Consider the following 21,436-nt stretch of genomic DNA (forward strand, 5'->3'; position numbering starts at 1 on the left):
GCTCTGGCCCTCCTCAGGGCTGCAAGCACAACAGCTATGAGGATGCCAAGGCCTACGGGTTCAAGAACAAGCTCATCATCGTCTCGGCCGAGACCGCCGGCAACGGGCTCTACAACTTCATCGTGCCCCTGCGGGCCTACTACCGCTCACGCAAAGAGCTCAACCCCATCGTGCTGCTGCTGGACAACAAGTGAGCCCCGGGGCCTCCCCGCCTGGCCTGCAGCTGCCCTCTCCCCGCCCTCCTCCTCGTCTCCTCCCTTGCGCCCGTGTCCACTCCCCTCCTGTCCCCACGACTGACTCCCGCTGTAGGGCCCGCGGCTCTCACACCCTGTGGCTCCTTTTACCCAGAGCCAGTCTCTGCCACAGGCCTGGTGGCAGGCCAGGGCTGGCCTTAGCTGTCCGACCTCAGCAGGTCCTGCCTGGGCCTCGGTCTCCCCACTGGCCTCCACCTCCCCTAGACTCCCAGGTCCCATGGGCTGCAGTGCCGGGGTCCCCTGCTCCCGGGTGTGGCCAGGGTGGGCCATGGAGCACATGGCACCTGCAGGCTCTGCTGTCCCCTCAGGCCTGACCACCACTTCCTGGAGGCCATCTGCTGCTTCCCCATGGTCTACTACATGGAGGGCTCTGTGGACAAGTAAGGCACTGGACAGCCGAGGATGGGGCGTGGCCATCGCCGCAGCCCTGTCCCCCCTGAGCTCTCCCGAGGTGGCGCAGCCAGGTGGCCCGGATGGCTGGGGCAGGGGAGTGCATCCGAGGCCCCAGAGGGACCTGGGGGGAAGTAGGCTGGGTCCCTGGGCCATGTGGCTCCTGTCTGCACCAGCCTGGACAGCCTGCTGCAGTGCGGCATCATCTACGCGGACAACCTGGTGGTGGTGGACAAGGAGAGCACCATGAGCGCGGAGGAGGACTACATGGCCGACGCCAAGACCATTGTCAACGTGCAGACCATGTTCCGGTGAGGCCCCGCCCCAGGCCCTGACCACGGACCTCCTGAGCCCCACAGCTGACCAAGGCAGACCACAGATGCCCCAAGCCCCATGGCTGACCATGGGCCTCCTGAGCCCCACAGCTGACCACAGACCCCTGAGCCCCACGGCTGACCACGGGCCCTGAGCCCCACGCCCTGACGACAGACCCCTGAGCCCCACGGCTGACCAGGGCCCGCCCTGAGCCCCACACCCTGACCACAGGCCCTGAGCCCCACGGCTGACCACAGGCCCTGAGCCCCTCGCCCTGACGACAGACCCCTGAGCCCCATGGCTGACCAGGGCCCGCCCTGAGCCCCACGGCTGACCAGGGCCCACCTCCCTCCTCCCCAGGCTCTTCCCCAGCCTCAGCATCACCACGGAGCTCACCCACCCTTCCAACATGCGGTTCATGCAGTTCCGTGCCAAGGACAGCTATTCTCTGGCTCTCTCCAAACTCGAAAAGGTGAGCAGCCCCCGCCCTGAGTGCCAGCCACTCAGCCCCGGAGTCTGGAGAGAGCAAGAGGAAGAGATGGGAGCTGGCAGCCTCCTGTGGGTGCTTAGGAGGCCAGGGACAGCCCAGCTGAAGGCTCCTGATCCTGGAGCCGGGAAATCCCACAGGGCACTAGCAGGCCCTGGCCACCCAGAATCCAGACTGTCTGTCCTGGGATGGTCAGCTGGCCAGTATAGTTCCAATCCCCACAGGGAGCTCTCCAGGTGGGTGGACCACCTGAGCCCCACACCTGACCGTGGGCCCATCTCAGGGCTTGAGTCTCTCAGGAAGCAGCCCTGGGCTCTCTGCCCTGGTCTGCGTTCAGAGCCTACGTGGCATAGAGGTCCTAGGCCCTGGTTAGGGCCTGGCATGTGGGGACCTAAAGAGGGGAGGAAACCTGCCTCGGGTCCCGTGATGGACAGAGCAGGTGGCAGAGCTGGACCCAGCATCCTCCCATCTGTACCTCGGGGCTCCATGCAGGATATCAGCTGTGGTCAGGTGTGGGACTGAGGGACGCACCAAAGACACAGGAATCCACCAAGAATGTGAGACTCACAGGGTGGGGAAGACATGGTCACTGTTGGTGACCATGCTTAGGCTAGTGGCAGCACACCTGTCCTCACAAGGACTGACCATGTATTAGGGTGGGCAGCTGGAGGCCAGGGAGTGGGTAAGGAGGCATCTGGAGGTCACGGCCACCATGTCCAAAGCCACGCATGCTCGCTGCTCAGTCTGGGCCAGAGTCCTCTCTGGAGAGCTGCAGGGGCTGTGTGGCCGACTCAGGAAGACCTGTGAGCTGAAGCCCCCGGAGCAGGCCTGGCCGTCGGCACCAGGCAGAAGGGACAAGGGCTCGTGGCACGTGGACTCAACTTTGTTGCCTGGACCTGATGGACAATGCAAGCGGGCTCCACCCGGCTGCAGACCCAGAGGCCCATGGAGACCTTGGGTTTTGTCCGCACCAGAGAAATGAGAGGACGCCAGGCGGGCAGTGGACAGCCCCCAGGCCGACAGAGCGGCTCCCACAGCAGGAGGCTCACCCAGGCCCTGGCCTCTGCCCACTGCAGTGCTTCCCCACACCCTGCTGGGTGGGTCTCTGTGTCCCTCAGTCCCACACCTGACAGCTCAGACGCTCTCCCCAGGAGGAGGTCGTGGAGGGCGGCCACACTGGCAGGTCAAGGCTTGCCTCAGAAGCCACAGAGCCCCAGGATTCTGAGCACCAGGAAGACCCAGTGCCAGCGGGCAGCACCGGGCATGAGTCGGGCAGGCCTGCCCAGTCCTCAGTGCTGCTTTTGCTCACCACCCTCCCCAGGGTCAGCCCAGCTCCTCCTGGGCCTTGTGCCTCAAGGAGGCCAGAAGTAGGTCAGGTCTCGCTGATCAGGCTGCCCTGCTTGCTGTGGCAGACGTCACCAGTGCTGTGCCACCTCCTCCCCAAGCACTGCCTGGCCAGGCCAGCTCCTCATTCAGGAAAGTGAATGGGCCCATCCTGTGGTTCTGTGACGACAGGGGTGACAGGGACCAGCTGGGGGCCAGGACATCACTGTGTGGCCTTGGTGGCTGTGAAGCTCTTAGGAAACAACCTTGGGTCCTCTGTGCTGGAATGAGGTTGAGGTCCAGAGGCATGGAGGTCCTGGGGGGCTCAGGCCAAGGAGGAGGAGTGGGGCAGGCCACTGAGGCCATCCATTGCCCACCCACTCCCCGGTGAGTGCCAGTTTACAGGGTCCACCAAGGCCCTGTCTTCTCTGCCAGGACAAGTTTGGCCTTGGGTCCCAGGCAGGACTCTGCCACCTCAGACACGGGGCTCCTGGAGACTTCAGCTGGGCACGTGGGCAGCACGAGACCCTGGGTTAAAAGAGACCAATGACGGCTATTTTAGTAGAAATGTTCCTGCTGCTCTGAGTTCCCATCGAGTGGTGCTGGCAAGTGTGGAGAAGAGGGGCCTCAGCGGCCCCCGACCTTCCCCTGGCGTGCACCTGGAAGGTGGTGTCCTGAACTCGCCTTACCCCTCGCGAGAAAAGCAGAGGTTGAAGCTATTTCTAGCACTGAGATGAGGGGCCCCGGGGAGGTGCGGTGGTTGCAGGTGAACTCCCTGGTGTGTTGAGATGGGAAGGCACCCGCGCCGGTGGACGGCCTGGGGGTCTGGCTGAGGGGCAGAGGCTGGCGCCTGCACCCACAGCCCCACGCAGCTCCCGGGTTCCCCCAGCCTTAGCCTGTGCAGGTTCCCTTCTGCAGCCCTTGCTGGGCTGGCTCAGCTGACCCAGGGACACCCAACCCCACGCTGCTGGCCTGGGCTGGCCACTTCCCGGCTGGCTCTTCTCATGGCTCACGGGGTGTCCCTGCGTCCTCACCATCATGGGAAGACTTGAAGACGCACTTGCTCCCACTGAAGCCCAGATGTCCCTCTAGGGCGAAGTGAGGCAGTGCTCAATGGAGAAGGTTCTGGAAGGGAACCAACACATCAGAGCTGCCTTCCTCTCTCTGTCTCTGTGGACCTGCCAGGGTTCTTCTTAACTTCCGTTTTGTTCTGTTCTGATTTAAGCAAAACAATCATTTTAATCATGGGGATCCTGCCGTCCACCTTCGTCAGGTGCGGTCTGCTCCTAGACGTAAGGGCACACACAGATCATGAATCACTGGGGTCGCCTGTCTGTGTTTGGCGGCTCACATGCCCTCCTGCCGACACTCCCCTCTCTGGGTCGCAGGAGTGAGAAGGGAAAGTAGCCACTGCTCTCTGCTCCCTTCTGTGGTTCCCTGGAGGGAAGGAGGCTGGCACCGGTAGCAATGGCTGCCAGGGTATCTGCCCCTCTGGAAGCTTCCCACCTCCTTGCATTTGAAGCTTTTCTGGCTGCAGTGGGCAGCGCGTCCTCAGCTGTTGATGTCCTGCCACCTGAACCCCCACTGGGGTGCAGCCAGCTGAAGAACGGCTCTGAAGATGTCCACGCCCTTGTCCCCAGAGCCTGCAAGTGTCCACCTCTGTGGCAGAGGGAGCTCTGCTGATGGGATTAACTGAGGGCCTTGAGATGTGCGAGGGTCCTGGATGGTCCATGTTGGCCCACGTCACCATAGGATCCTTGCAGGAGGGAGGAGGTCAGAGAGGTGGAGGAGGCTGCACTGCAGATTTGGAGATGGACAGAGAGGCCACGAGCCAATGAAGGTGGTGCCCCAGGACACAGTAAAGGTGGGGAAGCACCTCTGGAGCCTCCAGAGGGAGCAAGGCCCTGCTGACACTGGGTTCAGTCTGATCTGTAGCACCTGGAGAGGTGAAGTGTGCTGTTTTAAGCCACTAAGCTCCTGGTGGCTTGTCCTGGCAGTCCTGGGACACCCACAGTGGCTGCATCAAACTCCCCATGCTCCAGGAGTGTTGTCTACACTGTGTGCCAGGGGATAAGCAGGTAAACATGCTGCACCTTTGCTTCTGTGCCCCAGTGTCCTGTCATTCACAAAATACGGTCTACAATTGAAAATTACTGAGAAGCTTGGGCTGAGGGCGCAGCTCAGAGGTAGAGCTGGCCTGGTACAAAGAAAGCCGAGGATCCATCCCCAGACAAAAAGAGTCCCGGGTGGCTGGTGCAGGAAGTCCACCTACCCTGGGCCTCTCTCCTTAGGACTCCAGTGGTCACTCCCAGGCCCTGGCTCTGAGTGTGAACTGGGGCCCAGGCCCACTGGCCAGTGATTACTGGCGCCTGTACACATACGCAGATGCGCCATCCTGACCTCTGGCTGCCCCTGCGCGTGGGGCGTGGGCGCGGCCAATCTGAGGACACTTCTCTCCTGCAGCGGGAGCGGGAGAATGGCTCCAACCTGGCCTTCATGTTCCGCCTGCCCTTCGCTGCGGGACGGGTCTTCAGCATTAGCATGTTGGACACGCTTCTGTATCAGGTCAGCCAGTGTGGAGGGAGGGGGGCTCGGTCGCCACAGAGGCCCCGTCTCCCTGCCAGAACTCGGTGCCTTCCCGGGTCACCCCCCGCAGTCCTGTGAAACCCCCGTCCAGTCCCCCAGGGCACGCTAAGTTCTAACTTAGCGTGTTTGGCCACGTGGGTTAGCAAACCTGGGGGCGGCATTCAGGTGCACGGAGGCTGGGCGCCACAGGCCTGTGCCGGGCGCCTGCCTCACCACAGCTCGGTTCACAGTCCTTCGTGAAAGACTACATGATCAGCATCACCAGGCTGCTGCTGGGCCTCGACACCACCCCAGGCTCCGGCTACCTCTGCGCTGTAAGTCCCGGGCCAGGCCGGGCTCCCGCGCCACCTAGGAGCAGGTGGTAGGCCCTGCCCGTGGGCCCCGCAGCAAGGGGCTCTGGGCACCACCCGCGTCCCGCCCCAGCTTGGGACTCCCGGCATGTTGCAGATGAAGATCACGGAGGACGACCTGTGGATCCGCACCTACGGCCGCCTCTTCCAGAAGCTCTGCTCCTCCAGCGCAGAGATCCCCATCGGCATCTACAGGACCGAGTGTCATGTCTTCACCTCCGAGGTGCACGCAGCCACCCCCCTGCCTGCCTCCCCCCACCCTGAGACTCCCAGTCCCATCTCTGGTTCTGGGGGCCTGGGGTGTGGTGGCCTCTGCCTATGTAGTTGCTCTTTCGAGGCAGCATGGCTGCCATCTGCCTGAGTGGGAGCGGGAGCTCAGGGGAGCCTCCGAGAGCCGCAGGACAAGGCGGGCAGCCCTGTGGGCCACCCTGACTGAGCACTTTCTGTGCAGACAGGGAGGGGCTGAGTCACACTATGGGGGGGGGGCAGGTGCACCCAAGGCTCCAGCCGGCCCTTGGTTTCCTTTGCAGCCCCATGACCTCAGAGCCCAGGTGAGCGCCTCTTGGTTGTGCTGGTGACCCTCAAAACCCTCTGCTTCATGGAGAGGGTCCTACTGGACCCACTGGTTTGGGGCTTTGGGAAATGCATGGTGAGGAGTGGGGCTGGAGCCTGTGCCAGCCACAGGTCAGCTCAGGAGCTCTTGGCAGTCACCCTCCTGGGGAGCAGGCTGGAGGGAGTGGCCCATGCGTTGGGACATTGGATGCACCCCTTGCTCCAGCCCAATGGTCCAGTGCCAGCTCCCAGAGCGGCAATCGCCATCAGCATGTGCTGTACCCCCCCCTCCACAGTGGGTCTCCCCGAGGTCTGGCCTGACCCCCGTATCCCCAGGCCCCCGGCCTTTCAGTTGCTGCCTGGTAGGGCTCCCATGGCACCCCACTCACACCCTGATCCAGCCACACTCCCTGCTGCCCTCGCTGACTGCTCAAGGATGTGGCAGAGAGGGACCCTGGGAAAACTGAGGCACAGAGGAGCCACCATCCCTTGGTGAAGAGCCAGGACATGCTGGGCCTAGAGGGAGCAGCCAGACCCACAGAAACGCGGGCCAGAGAGGCTAAGGCGGTCGGCTCAGCCACCGCAGGCTGGGGGCAGGGCCGGAGCCCCGTCCCTGGAGCAGACCTGGGGCACCCCGCCTGGGCCCATCCTCCCTTCCCTGTGGCTCCACTCTGGTCCCTGCCCCAGCCCACACCTGCTGCCCACCCCCAGTCCCAGGTCTCAGTGAACGTGGAGGACCGTGAAGACACACGGGAGGTCAAGGGGCCCTGGGGCACACGGGCCCGTCCTGGTAGTGGCCACGGCTGCCACACGAGCAGTGGCGACCCTGCCGAGCACCCGCTTCTGCGGCGCAAGAGCCTACAGTGGGCCCGGAAGCTGAGCCGCAGGGGCACCAAGCACACAGGGAAGGTACCCGCGGCCACCGAGTGGGTCAACCAGCAGCGGCTCAGCCTCTACCGGCGCTCCGAGCGCCAGGAGCTCTCTGAGTTGGTCAAGAACCGCATGAAGCACCTGGGGCTGCCCACCACTGGCTACGGTAAGGGCGCCGGGCGGGAGTTGGGTGGTGGCACCCTCTTGTCCATCCATCCGTCCAGCTGCCTTCCTGGCCATTCTGCCTGTCCCTCACTGCAGGGCCAGCTCCAGCTCCATTGTGGCCATGAGAGCCCTGCTCAGTGGAGAGCAGGGAATGCAGTGGCCAGGGCTCTCCTGGTGTGGGGAGGGTATAGGATCCCCAAGAACTGAGTGGCTGGGGGCCTCTGTTTGTCCATTAATAGGAGACTGGACTTGGCTGCCTGAAGCCTGGAGGAGGAGGCTGTGAGGTGGGGAGGGTGGGGCAGGTGATCTCCCCAGAGTCTCCTTTAGGGACAGACAGGACACTAAGTCCAGTCTTGCTGGGCAGCAGGAACACAGGGACCATTCTCATGGGGAAAAGAAACAAGGCAGAGAGACCACAGGGCACCTCGCGCTGCCCAGCCCCATGCCCGTCTCCATGCAGGAGGCGTGGGCACGTGGTCTTCAGGGAGACACTGAACAGCCCATCCAGGGCACTTCCCACCTGCCCCACTGTCCTTCCCAGGGTGTGGCCAGCCATTTCTGCTGCTTCAGGTCACCCCTAGGCATCCGTCTCTGAGCAGGTTCCACAGCTAACCCCCCTTACTCTATGCCATGTTTGGGGGTGAAACTGGTGATTTTGACCATGAGCACCCTCTCTTCCTGGGATGCTGAGACCCAGCTCCAGCTGCACTGCTGCCCCCCCCCTTGCTGTTCCAGCCTCCCTCAGGCTCCGTCGGGGACCCATCTGTTGCCCAGGCCCATCTACTTCCTCTGCCCCACTGCCCCCCCAGTGGAGGGGCTGCCCAGGGCCACTGGGCTGGGTCAGGTGCTGGCTGTGCACCCCTGGGCACACTGAGCTGCCTCAACTGCCAGCTACTCCATGGGGGGTGAGTCCGAGGAGACCGAGGCCAGCCTTTGGACACTGGAGGGCGTCCCTGGATGCATTGTCCCTGCTGTGACTGCCTCTGGGGGTCTGACCACCAAGGTCATGGAGGGGTCAGTGCTCATGGCCTATCCAAGCACTGGCAGGTGGAGAGTCCAGGCTGGCCTGGCCTGGCCAACCCCAGAGCTGGTGCCTGCCCTGTGTCCCCCTTGGTCTCTACATACTCCTGCCCACCCACCAGAGCTTGGCACAGAAGGGCTGGCTTCCTTTTGGCAATCAACTCGCTTTCAAGGTGGCCAGTGCTGACCACCACATCCCCTGTGGATGGCCCCTGTGTGCAGCTGCCTGCAGTGCTGCCCGCCACGCCACTGCTTGCTGACCTCTCTCTCTCTCTCTCTCCCCCTCCCCTCCGTTTCTGTCTGTGCCTTTCCCCTGTGTTCTGTAGAGGACGTAGCAAATCTAACAGCCAGTGATGTCATGAATCGGGTAAACCTGGGATATTTGCAAGGTAATTCTGCTCTAGTGAACACTGACCACCACACAGGGGACATGCCAACCCTTTGTAGCCCTGGCCAGGCCAGGCAGAGGTCAGGAAAGATGAGAGAGGGCCCCAGGCTCCTCCATATCGGGCAGGGCCTCACAAGCTTGCAGTTGGACCTTTCATCCTCGTGGGTCGGGTGAAGCTGTGGTTTGTGCCACTCAAGGCCAGGAGGACTAGGCCTGCCTGGCTCTCAGGGATCACCCCAGGACGTCCACCCTGGCCTGCCCTGTAGGATGAGCTCTGCCAATTGCCTTTGCCCTGACTGGGCAGGAAGGTCATCCCAGCCATGGTGGCTTCTTTGGCTGGTTCCATGAGATGTCAGAGGCCCCTGAGCCAAGGTCCTGAGCCCCCTGGACAGAGGCTGGGTGAAGCCTGGGCTGGAAAATGCCCCAGTACACAGGGGGCTTTGGAGCTGCTCTGCTCTGAGCTGCAGGAGAGAGAGCGTGTGTACTGCCCGAGCCAGGGGGACAGCTGGCTTCCATCCCCTACTGGGACCCCAAGAGAAATTCCCCCCGCCTAGTTAGGACAAAGTTGATCACCTCAGTTCTTGTCTGGGTCCTCCAGTGCGGAGGGCCACCCCACTCCCCAGAGCCCTGCACCGGCCCCAAGGGCTCAGTGCTCAGGGCAGAGTCCCAGCCGTGACCTTGCTGGACCCCTCCATCTGGCAGCCTCTGGGCCTGTCCTGGTGCCCCCCTCCACACAGGGCGAGACGGAGTTAGCTCAGGCAGGGCCTGTCTGCAAGGCTGCTGCAGGGGCTTTCCCTTACCCACAGCCTCGCACCAGCATCCACGCAAGAGTGGCCTCTGCCAGGCCCCGTGAGCCCAGACCCAAGCCACACCACTAACTGCCTGTGGCTGTGGCTCCTGGGCCAGGTGGCGGGCATGGGCTCAGGCAGCCCCAGACTTGCCCACGGTCACAGGCCCACTGTGGTGTTCGTGTGTCACCACCTGCGTGCTGGTCAGGGCGATGATGCTGGGGCGCCGGAGGGGAAAGCCAGGGGAGTCTCCTGTTGAAGGCAAGGTGGCCCTGTTAGCCTGGCCAGCAGGGTGGGCATCCACCCCAGGCCACTCAGCAAACAGATGAGGGAACAAGCCTTACCTTACCCGCTCTCCACAGCCTCCCTTGGAAGGAGGCAGAAAAGCAACCCCCAATTCAGAAGCTAGGGTGGGGGTAAGCTCAGACTAGCATGGGGAGTGAGGGCAGGGGAGTGAGGGCAGGAGTGTGTGGACGCCCAGGCTCGGGGAGACAGGAGGAGGGAGGTAGAGCCACCCTGGTGACCTGACATGGAAGGCGACCCAGGGTTCCTGGCTGTTCCTGAGGAAGCTGGAAGCAAAGGCCCCTACCTCACCCAGCCACACCTGTGTCTGTTCCCTGCCTCCCACAAAACTAATAAGAACTCAGGCCAGCCGGGCCCCTCTGTCCAGCCTGGAGCCTGGCATAACCCACCTCCTCCAAGAAGTACTGAGCCAGGCCTGACTTGGCCTTCCGTGAGCTTTGCTAGTTTCAGAAACACCCTCTAAAGTGGGCCCAGGGGCCCAAGCTCACAGAGGGAGGGCCCAGGGGCTCACCCTTGAAGGTGCAGCTGCTGGGCACAGAGGCCTACAGGGTGAATGCACTGGTGGCCCCTTGATTCCAGTGTCGCAATTGGGCATACATCACAGCATGGTGCCCTGCCAGTGACTGTGGTCTGAGTACAGGGTCCGCAAGAGCCACCTCTGCCACCCATTGCCCACACAGCTTGTCCCTATGCTTGTCTTACCTCAGAGCTATGGCTGGGCACATGGTCACAGGAGACCACGCCTCCCCTCAGCCTTGAGCACAAGCCACAGCAGTCAGGGCAGCACCTCCAACCAGGGCCAAGGAGACCCAACCATGGGTTTTGGGAAAAGGGCAGAAATAGCTGTACTCCTGGGACAGATGGCCCCATGTTGTGCTGGTGCAGGGTGACCATGCCATCCTTCCTGCCGACACGGCTCTGGGTGTGGCTTATATGGCTGGCCTCCTGGCTGAGAGGCTGCCCACCACCTGACTCCAGCCTGCACCCTCCTGCTCACCCGCTCGTGCCCAGCTGAGGAGGCTCTGACCCCAGTGCCTGCTGTGGCTCTGAGGCCACTGGCTCCAAGCAGACACGCCCCCCCCTGCTGCTCTCAGCCGGGGCCAGTCCCCCTGGCACTGCTGGGCACTGGTCTCCAGCCCCTCCCTGCACTGAGCAGGGGTCAGCTAGCCGAACAGCCAGCATTGGGTGGCATCTCAGCAATACAAGGCCCTGAACAGAGGCTCCAAGCGCAGAGGCCACAGGGTGCCTTCCAACATCATCAGATGGGTAAACTGAAGCCAGTGAATTCAGGGCCACTGCCTTTAATGGCCATCTGTCGCTGTATTTGGCGAGGGCACCTGCTGACCCGGTGCAAGACACCTGTGAGATGACCGGGTGCTCCTGGAATCACAGCTTCCCTGTGAGCTGCACATCATGCTGGTTTTGGTGTGGGCATGGCACAGCCCCAGTGGGAAAGATCCTGCCTGGTCCCCAGGGACAGTGGCATCTGTAGGGCACTTCAAGGAGGGTGGGAGAGTTGGGTGAAGTGTGTACAGGTGTGGGTGGGTATGAAGGTGTGTCAGGCATGTGCTTTATACATCTGTGTGCAGGAGTGTGCGTGGCCCCACGGGGTACGCCAAGGGGTGTGCAGGTGTGTATGTGCAGGCGTGTCCAGGCACGTGCAGCTACAGGTAGGTGTGTACAGGTGCACACGTGGGAATGATCAGGCACAGGTGCCAGGTGTGTGCTCTGTGCAGGTGGCAGATGCTCTTGGAGCCTCTGCTCAGGGCCCTGCATTGCTGAGATGCCACCCAATGCTGGCTGTTCGGCTAGCTGACCCCTGCTCAGTGCAGGGAGGGGCTAGAGACCAGTGCCCAGCAGTGCCAGGGGGACTGGCCCCGGCTGAGAAGATGCTCAGCTCCCTGGCTCCTTCAGGCCCTGCAGAGCCAGGGTGGGGAGTGGGCAGTGACGCCACCTGGCTGTCCTTTGCAGATGAGATGAATGATCAGCAGAACACCCTCTCTTACGTCCTCATCAACCCCCCGCCTGACACGAGGCTGGAGCCCAACGACATTGTGTGAGTGCGACCTGCCCCTCCTCAGGCAGCCAGGGACTTCTTGGGTATGTGGGGCGGGTGGGGCCTGAGCACTCCAATGGGCTGTCCTGCACCTCAGGGCCCTCCCTCTATGCTTCACAGGTATCTCATTCGCTCCGACCCTCTGGCCCACGTGGCCAGCAGCTCCCAGAGCCGGAAGAGCAGCTGTAGCAACAAGCTGTCCTCCTGCAACCCAGAGACTCGAGACGAGACCCAGCTCTGAGCCACCTTGAGGAACCCACACCAGGGCATCCTTTGGACCTTGTGCCCTGCCTGGGGTCCAAAGGAAGGACTCAGGAGGGAGCAGCACAGATACCGTTACTGGCCTGGCCCAGGGAGGCTATACTTCATTCAGGGTGGCTCCCTGGACTTGACCCCAGAAAGAACCCCTCACCCCAGGGCCAGGCGCGGAACCAGATCAGGCACCCTAGAGGCTAGCGGGAAACGTTTTTAATCTATTTTTACAAACCTGTACTGTCCATGTCTCTATACAGATGTACCGCAACTCGTGACCGGGGCCTGGTCAAGGTGAAGGGCAGGTGGCCAGTAGGGGACAGAGGGACTGGACACCACCTGGGTCCCACTGCTCTACATGGCCATGTTTAGGCATTGCTGGAGGGACTGGGGTGCATCGGGTGGGGAAGAGTTCGTGTCTGGACCCTGGAGCGGGGGAGTCCCGCACAGTCCTGCTGGTGCTGAACAGTCGGCGTGATCTCGTGGCCTCCACCCCCGCTCAGTGCCCTCCTGACTTCGGCACGGCTCTGAGGCACAGCCCTCATAAAGGGCAACCAGGGGGTGCTCTCTGCCATCTGCTATTCTGAGCTATCCCCAGGAGGGCAAAGAAAGAGGAGGGTCTTGGAGGCTGAGCCAGGGGTGTGCAGCCCCCAGGCTGTGGGGGCCCTTGCTGGCAGATCTGGCAGGTGGGGGTACCTACTGCCAGTAACTAGTCAGAAGACACCAGTTCCTATTTTTACACTGAGTTTTTCCAGCCATGGCGTTTGGGGACACTGTGACAGTGTGTCTCTATGGACCATTTTACATTTCAAAGCAAAGTCTTGTTTCTAAACACCCAACCTGAGAAGCACAATTAGCCCTGGGCTGCTGGCTGCTGTCCCCAGGGTCTCCAGGGAATCCTCGGGCAGAGATCTGGGCAGCCCCCGCCCCTGCTGCTAGACCTCACTGCTTACATGGATGCACTCTGTAGGCAGCATGTCACCAGATAGCCTGCCCCAGGCTCCAGGCTCTGAGTCTGGGTCTGGAGGACACCTGGGGCTAGTTACAAGGGTCAGAAATGTCTGCTGTGGTCCCCACCCCCAACTTTACAGGCAAGCCTGTCCCCCAGCCTGGCCAGCATGCCCTTACATAATGCTGGGTTGGGACAGATGGGAAGTTTGGCTGGTAGAAGCCCCAGTGTCCTGGAGGCTTCCTGGTGAGCTGTCCATCAGCCTCACCCCTATATCCCAGAATGCCTCTGGAGTGACCCTGAGCACCCCAGTCTTGTGGGGTGGACACAGCTCATCTGAGACCAATAGCTGCTGGGGACCCCGTCCACTGGGGGCCAGAGCTGAGCCCAGTGGGGCTGTGTGCACCTCACTGTGTCCATTTTGTGCACTGCAGAGGTTGAGATAAAGGGGAAGGGCCTGGGCACAGCTCGCCCCCAGCATCAGGATAGATGGCTCCCCAGAGGTGGGCAGGCAGCTCAGGGACTACAGAAAACTGCGTGGGAGGCCTGGCTGGCAGGGTGCCACACACCTGGGGCTCAGCCTCCCCACCCTGCGCACTGGCCCACCAGGGGCCTGCCTGCTCAGAAAGTGCCTGGGTGAGGCGCTGACAAGGACAGAGGGATGCACGTGGGCAGGGAGGGACTGTGCAGACTCAGGAGCAGGGAAGTCTTGGGGCTTGATGGAGGGCAGGTGGTTGACGTTGGCTAGGTGGCCAGAGCTCAGCCCTGCTGTACTAGATCTGTCAGCAGCTCCTGGGGTGCCGCAGTGGACAGCAAGGGGTCTGAGCCCACCTCCATGTATACTCAGTGTCCCCAGCCCCTATCCTACTGCCATGGCCCAGCTTCCTGCTGTCACCTATTTGGCTGCTGGGCCAAGGGGTGGGAGAGCCACCTTGGCTTCTACTAGGTGGGGCTGCAGCGCCTTGTGCTGTAAAGAGTGGGTACCTGGGACTCATCCTGTGACAAGCATCTCACAGCAGGAGGGAGGGCTGTCACTCTGGGTCTAGCCCCATTCAAGGTGATGGGCAATCCATGAACCTCTGCTAGCCACTGAGGACACTGGGCCCTTGACCAGGGCTGCTCCACCCTGCCCAGGTTCAGAGGCTGCTGTGGACCCGGCCAGCACTGGGGTCAGGAGGGTCTGTGTACTGTGAGATGCTCCTAGACCAATAAAAGCTGCCTGCACACCCAGAACTTCCTGCACTCTGTCTCGACCTCCATCTCTGTCTCCAGGCCCGGGGACACGTGGGTACGTCTCTGGTTGTCCTGGGTCCATTTGCCAACACCCCTGGCTTGTGTAGTCCTGGCACCAAGGAGGTCAGTCCTACTCCTCTGTCCTCACTGACCGCTGGTACTCAAGGGTCCTAACTCTGATGAACCCCTCGGAAGACACCCATTCTGCTAAGTGGGGGATCCAGACTGACCATCAGCAGCTGCCGCTGCCCAGAATGAGCTAGAATTTAAAGGCTTTGCAGCATAAAATTTGAAACAAAATTATGGAGAGGACCTTTATTTTCCTTATTTCTGGTTGACCTAGCAGGAAACTTGGCTCACAGCTGAGTGCTGCCACCTGGGGGTGGGTGACGGGAATGGCAGGGCCGAGGGGGGCAGGAGCACTGCAGACCCAGGTGGGCCTGTGAGGAAAAGGATGCACACCGTGGGAGGCTCAGCCGAGCTGGAGAGCAAAGGAGGGCAAGGCAGGGACCACAAACAAGGACAAGCAACAGAAAATGGGTGGATGGCCACTGGTCCGGTGACACCAATCAGCCAGTGAACGTGCACAGTGTCCCAGTGATAGACCACAGTGGACAGAAAGCAAACCCCAAAGCTAACGGGCTGGGGTACCCTTGCCCAGCCCCACTCAGTTTGTCCCAGCCTCTCACGCCAGGCAGGCACGACAAAGAGCAGTGGGCACAGGCCTCAGGAGCCTCCAGGCCACCTCTGCCTGACGCTGTGCCCTCACCTTAGCCCTGCCCTGGCCCTTCCCATGACCTCAGGGGCTTTTCTCCTGTCTAAAAGCACCAAGTTCGGTCAGGGTTTTTTAGACGTGCCCTGGGAGCAGCGGATGGTCATGTCTTCCAGGAAGAGTTTTAGCATCTTCTGAAAAACCTGACTAACTGATGCCTTCTGATGAACTGGCCAGGCCACAGAGGAGGGGCTGGCCCGGGGCAACAGCTGGACGGAGGCTGCAGCCTGAGGCCCAGGGGGAGCCACTCACCTTGCTCTAGGGGGCCTGGAGCCCTGAGGGAAGGGAATGGGTCCCAGGCCTCAAAGGCAGCCTGAACTTGAAACCTCAGATGGGTCGGTGCTGGGCACACCTACTCTCATGCCCTGCGACATCTATAGGAACCTTGGGGCTCTAGGGTCTTGGGGGCCCTGGCACACCCTGGGGCAGGGACTTCAACCTTCAGTCACCATCTCTGCCTGCAGCAAAGCTCCCCAACACGCTGCCACTGCTCAGGAGCTGGGGCTTCCCCGGCTGAGTCTGGAGCCACCCTGCCCGGCCCAGTAGGCAACCACCCTCTTGCTGCCTCTCGGCTGGCAAGGTGCTTCCCGGGGTTTGAGCTGCACCCCCACCCTCCACACTTCAACATCTCTGACAGCAGAACTCCAGGACCCGCAGGGTGGCAGTGTGACTGGCAGCAGCTCCTCGGACTCAAGGCTGGGAGACGTGGGCTGGGGGCTGTGACACCCCCAGGCAAGCTTTGTGCTGTGAAGTGCCAGCTGAGCACTTGGCACAGGGACAGGCCAGGTGCAGCCTGAGGGAGGGAAGGGCGCAGGCTTTGGCTTCCAGAGTCACCTTCCTAAGTGAACACAGATTCACCCTGAGCCCTCGCTCGTATTTACCAGGTGCTCGCACCAGATAGGCCCCTGGAGGTGCGCCTCATCCTGGTGTGCCTCTCTAGGGCAGGACAGCAGATTATCAGTGTGCATCGCCTGGTCAGCAGCCAGGTCCACATCCCCAGACCTGCCGATGGGCGGCATCCACGATGGTCTCCCAGGGAGCCCGAGCACACACCTGCAGGGGCCCAGACAGCATGGTTACCACAGCTAAGGTGCTCAGGTCACATATCGTCTTGTCACCAGGCAAATACCTTCCTTAACCCTGAGAAACAGTCCTTTCTCCTCACTGTGGACCTGCCCCAGACTTGACGCCCAGCCAGCCAGCCAGCCACAGGGGCAGCGGGACCAGGCTGTTGCTGTGAACCCAGGAGATCCAGTTCCCCAGAGGGGCCAAGTGTGGCCCTGACAGACTTCCACCTGCAGCACTCTGGTCCACCTCTGACCCCAATGGAAGCGAGCCCATGTAGGACTGGAAGACAGAACTTGTCTCTGGGAGAGGCCCAGTCCCTGTCCCAGAAGTCACGAACCACCCACTACTTCTGGACAGATCTGCCCCTCCTCCCCCTACTCTATGTTTCTGTTTGGTTTTTGCTACTGAGGATTGAACCCAGAGGGTGCTCTACCACCAAGTGACATCCCCAGCCCATTTTTTAAATTTTGAGACAAGGCCTGGCTAAGTTACCAGGCTGGCTTCACATTTGCAATCCTCCTGCCTTAGGCTCTCGAGCAGCTGGGATTATAGGCTGTGCTGCTGTGCCCAACCTGTGGCTTCCGAGAGAAGCAGCCAGCCCTAGCTCAGCTTCCTGCTGTCACCTATTTGGTGACCTATTAGGGAAAAGGTGGTCCCACGGGGAAGGGTGGGGCGAGTTCCACGATCATGGGCAGTGTGGCTTACTACTGCCTGTTCTGCTCCAGAGGCAATCCAGATTTTCACGGCAGAAACCCTCTACCTCCCCCTTTGCAGATTATGGCCTGCGCCTGCCGCGGGGAGTTCAGACCCTCCACTGTGTGACATCTCTCTGCTATTACCCCAGCACACACGACTTTGGCAAAATACCCCCTCTCAACTGAGGAGACACTTTGGAAAATTCAACCTGCTCTTTCTAAAGGACAGAAGAGCCTGAGATGTTCACAAAGGTCCCTGTTTACAGAGACTGTCCCTCTTCCAGGTGGCACAGCAATTAGGACACTGTTTCTACAACCCAAACCTGCCTTCCCAGGTCATGATCCTGGGAGGCACAGGAGGGACCTACTGCTTATGCACTAAGGCCCTTCAGGGAGCCCGAGTCTTATCAGGGTGGCTTCTGCCCTCTGAAGTCCCCAATAATGCCACAGCACTGAGAGGCAGAGTGTGGAGACCCCTCAAACAGCTCTGTCTGATGCCAACACCCCACCTGTCCTGCAGCCGTCTTCTCAGCCAAGGCAGGGCTCCTCTGAGTCCTGCCTGGAGAAGGCAGGCAAGGCCAGCGTGCTTCCCGGCCAGCGGCAGGACCACATTATCTATCTTCACAGGGTAGATAAAAGCCAGCCTGTGAAGGGTACCCAGCAGAATTGAACAGAAAGCTGTGTTTCAGTAAATACTTTCCCTCAATTCCCTCAAGCTAGCACTTCAGGGAATGAAAGTCGGATCTTGAAGGACTTTTTGTACTCTTCCCCTTCTCAAAGCCACCTGAGTGCAGAACTCAGGTTGGGCCTGAAATTTGTTGAGGCTGCATGGCAGCAACACGCTCAGAAATGGCTCAGAGGACACAAGGGAGATGGTCTGTCTGCGGCACCCACACATGCACATGTCCTCACACACACACCCTCACATGCGCATACACTTCTGTATATACACCCATGCACACACCCCATGCCCACAGACATGCACACATGCCCTCACACATGCGCACACACCCCATGCCCACACACACCCCTACATGTGCCTGCACACCCTCGCACCCTCGCCCAGGCGTTTCCATGTGGTCTGTGGACAATGGGCCTCATCGAGCTCCTTCTGTCTAGACTCCAGCCTCTCTGTCCCCAGGCTTCTGTCACCACCAAGTGCCAGCACGCCACTAGGCTGCAGGCTGAAACACGGACACACTCTTGGTGACCTGCATGTGGCACTGAGGTACCGCAGGCACTCAGGAAGCACAGGCCTGACAAGAGCCCCGCTGGGGCTAACTCAAGGGGCGCATCACCTCCCTGCCAGAAAGGCCTGGCATCACCCACTGGGCACGCCTTGGGCCTGAAGCTCCCCCAACAACGCAGAGGCTGCGTACCAAGGACCCGTCCCCACCCCGAGCAACGAGGCCTAAGCCCTGGCATCCAGAGACGTCAGACGCGGCAGCGGGGCCGGCCCGCAGACAGGATGCTCTGTGCGTGGTGGAGCACCTCCAGGAAGCCAGTTCACCCAGGAGCTCCGCAGGAGGCCAGGGGAAGCCAATGCCCACCCTGCACTGGGACAGGGTTGGGGCGGGGGTGCATACGGCTCACTCTTCATGACATTCCAGGGCTCTTTCCAATACAAACAGCAACATGAACCAAGGGGACAGTGGAGAACAGAGCACACGTGCAGAAGCATGTTGACAGACGTCCAGACTTTAATCTCGGCACGGGCTGCGGTCACTCCACAGCAGCGCAGGGCCCGGCACGATATTTACACAGTCGGAGCAGGCCATGTTCTTCTTCAAAGGATGAGGAAACTGAAGGAGGCCTGGGCTTCCCTCTCCTGTCCCGTACCATGTCCCCTCCTTCCTCTGCACACAGCTCCGTCACCTTTCTACCTAACACTGTGTGACAGTTATACCTGTCTCTAACTTCTTCTATTATCGTCAATTTTTTTCTGCAGTTCAAGATAGATTCAAGTAACACTCCCAAGAAAATATGTGCAAAACTAACATAAGTGGCTCCAGGATCTTCCGGCAGCTGGTCCGTCACACAGGTGTCTCTGCCGCGTGGCACAAGCCGTGGCTGGGGCTGGGATGCACCTGCTCCCCAGGAACGTCTGCTCTGGAGAAGCATCAGCCGCCACTGGGACCCATGTGGAAAGAACCCAAAGCCACTCCACTTTACTTGAGTTCTGGAATAACTGCAAATAACCACATAATTGCTTTTAAATAGGCAACAAGACAAAGTCACCACCCTCACCTGCCTGTACACCCTGCAGAGCATGCTACTCCTCAAGCCAGAGCGCGACGGCAGGTACAGACGTCACACCACCACAAAGAAAGTCTCGGCCCTGTGCAGCATCTCAGGAGAGACCCGCTCAGAGGGACAGATGCGCTAACTGTACCAAAATCTGCTTTTATTAAGTGAACAGACCACCAGCCCCTACCCAGCGTCACCGGCACAGCCCCTGATGGCCCAGCACCACCTCACAGCAGGCCAACACCAGCCAGCAGTACCCGGCCATCCGCACGGCCGCCTGTCGCAGTCGCCATCTCCACGCCTGTAAAGGGGTGCCGCAGAGACTGACTGCTGCTTTCAGTGCCTTTAGTGGACTGGGAACCTCAGTAAGCTTCTCTGAGCAGCAAGGAACAAGGACTTGTTCAGACATCTCGGGACTGGATGTAGATGTTGGCAGTAGAACAATCAATAAATAGACAACTTCTCAAATAAAGACTCCACACGAGCTCCTCTCAGGAAGACATTCACACACCTGACTGCAGAGCACGCCTGCGCTGGCCAACTGGAGGGCAGCAGGCAGCGTGTGGAGGGGCAAGCGAGGGGGACGCACACTGGAGACCTCGCCGCACGACGTCCCCATCTGAGGGCCGCGTTGGTCAGCAGGGACCACAGCAGCTGCCACTGAAAACAGGGCACGTACGCCCCCCTCTGGCCCTCCCAGCATGCCCTGTGCGTGCAAGGAGGCGAGAGAGGGCTTCCTGTTGTGGTCTAAACACCTCTGAAAAAAGGTCAGTGTCTCTGCACGCTTCGTACCCCAGTAGACGGAACAGTAACTATGGATCCCGTCGGCATGTCCTCAGACCCCGGGCTTCACTGGGGTCACTTACGAGTCTGGTTCTTCTTTGGCACTGCGGGCCGCTTGGGCTGCCACAAGTGGTTATGGATGGTGAGTGCATCCACGCTGACGGACATGGTCTTGGCTGGGATCAGGTTGAACTGTTTACGGTCTGAGCTGTATTTGTATAACTTGTCGATCATCTTCTTGGTGATGCTCCTGGGCCCCGTGCCGGTGAGCTTGCAGATCTCCTCGGTGTCGGGGTAGTAGCAGTACAGCGCCCTGAACTGGCAGCCGGCGTCACGGAACAGAATGATATAGTGGTTGGCGTCACACTTCTCCAGCTCCTGCCGTGAGAGGAAAGGAGAGGCACTGAGCACGGCTGGCTGCAGCGCCAGGCCCAGGCAGCCCTCAGCCCTGTGAGGGCAGCCCAGCCAGGCCAGACTGCCTGTGTGGAGTCATGCTTGTCTACCCAGTGGAGACCCCACTGAGGAAGTCCAGGTGAGCAAGGAGAAGGGCTCCCAGGACGGAGGGACGACCAGCCCAGATGACCTTGGCAGTGCGGCCAGAGGGAAACGCCCTCCAAACCCAGTGTGTCACCTTGCACGGATGATGGCTGGGCGAGAGGTAGGGGGCGTGCAGGGCACACTCGCTGCTGGGAGGAATAGCATGGCACAGCCACTGTGGAAGAGGCCACCCTTGGACAGTGCTCCACCCCGTCACACACAAGAGGAACAAGAACAGGCCCACGTAGAGAGCCGTGTGCAAACGTCCACACGCACTGTCCACCAGAGCAGAGGCAGAAGCCACATAAACTTGCAACGCCGATGGACAAACATGGTCCCCCCACAGATGCAGTGTTTCTCAGTCATGGAAAGAAATACTGTTCTGAACAGCCCACAACACCGGCACACCTCAAACCCATGCACTGCTGGACACAGGGACTTGGGAGGCCAAGGCAGGAGGGCAGTAAGGTCAAGGCCATCCTGGGCAACTTAGTGAGGCCTGGTCTCAAAATGAAAAACAAAAAGGGATGGGGATGTGGCTCAGTGGCAGAGCACTTGCCTGGCACGCATGAGGCCCTGAGTTCAATTCTCAGTACTGCAAAAAATAACTAAATAAGAATGAACTACCACCCCAAAGTGTGCAAGGGGAAAGCAGCTAGACCCCAAGTTTTCCAGAACAGGCAAACTGTGAGACAGGGCGCCAATCGGCGGCTGTGCTGGCCTATGAGTTAAAACCACTGGATCATACTCCACTGCACTGGGCAGGAGCCTGGCCTTGAGCCAGCCTCTACCACCAGGCCACACCCGTGCCCTGTTTAAACATTCCTCATTTTGAGACAGAATCTTGCTACAATGCCAGGGTTGACCTCAAACTTGCAATCCTCCCGCCTTGGCCTCCCGAGCTGCTGAGGTCACAGGTGTGGTCGCTGCACCCAGTGGAGGACACACTTTAAAAGGTGGATTACACACCCTGTGCACACCAACTGCATCTCAGTGAAGCTGTGACTGAGAAAAAGATCCCAAGGCAAACGCAACAGACCACAGGGGCCTGCT

At 60.6% G+C, this 21,436-nt stretch overlaps 2 protein-coding genes across 7 annotated transcripts in view; one reads left to right on the top strand and one right to left on the bottom strand.

Moving 5' to 3' along the window:
• Kcnt1 (potassium sodium-activated channel subfamily T member 1) overlaps window positions 1-14,281 on the top strand; it is a 42,917-nt gene extending 28,636 nt beyond the window's left edge. Inside the window, exons 20-31 of the mRNA XM_027935370.2 lie at window positions 18-190; window positions 563-634; window positions 821-955; window positions 1,320-1,431; window positions 5,233-5,334; window positions 5,586-5,669; window positions 5,803-5,928; window positions 6,236-6,256; window positions 6,969-7,293; window positions 8,639-8,701; window positions 11,763-11,847; window positions 11,968-14,281. Of these exons, the coding sequence (XP_027791171.2) occupies window positions 18-190; window positions 563-634; window positions 821-955; window positions 1,320-1,431; window positions 5,233-5,334; window positions 5,586-5,669; window positions 5,803-5,928; window positions 6,236-6,256; window positions 6,969-7,293; window positions 8,639-8,701; window positions 11,763-11,847; window positions 11,968-12,088 (1,419 nt within the window). The 3' untranslated portion in view covers window positions 12,089-14,281. The remainder of the gene's footprint in view (window positions 1-17; window positions 191-562; window positions 635-820; window positions 956-1,319; window positions 1,432-5,232; window positions 5,335-5,585; window positions 5,670-5,802; window positions 5,929-6,235; window positions 6,257-6,968; window positions 7,294-8,638; window positions 8,702-11,762; window positions 11,848-11,967) is intronic.
• A 4,217-nt stretch (window positions 14,282-18,498) lies between these two features.
• Window positions 18,499-21,436, bottom strand: part of Camsap1 (calmodulin regulated spectrin associated protein 1) — a 59,350-nt gene continuing 56,412 nt past the window's right edge. For 5 of the 6 annotated variants that reach the window (XM_034636069.2, XM_034636070.2, XM_034636068.2 and 2 more), the window contains 2 exons: window positions 19,930-20,224; window positions 18,499-19,004 (listed from right to left, as the gene is read on the bottom strand). In XM_034636069.2, the coding sequence (XP_034491960.2) occupies window positions 18,985-19,004; window positions 19,930-20,224 (315 nt within the window). In that variant the 3' untranslated portion in view covers window positions 18,499-18,984. Of the gene's footprint in view, window positions 20,225-21,436 lie in introns of all 6 variants that reach the window. The other variant, XM_071601147.1, reaches the window with a different exon arrangement.

This window comes from Marmota flaviventris, chromosome 13, assembly GCF_047511675.1.
Source record: "Marmota flaviventris isolate mMarFla1 chromosome 13, mMarFla1.hap1, whole genome shotgun sequence".
Classification (NCBI taxonomy): domain Eukaryota; kingdom Metazoa; phylum Chordata; class Mammalia; order Rodentia; family Sciuridae; genus Marmota; species Marmota flaviventris.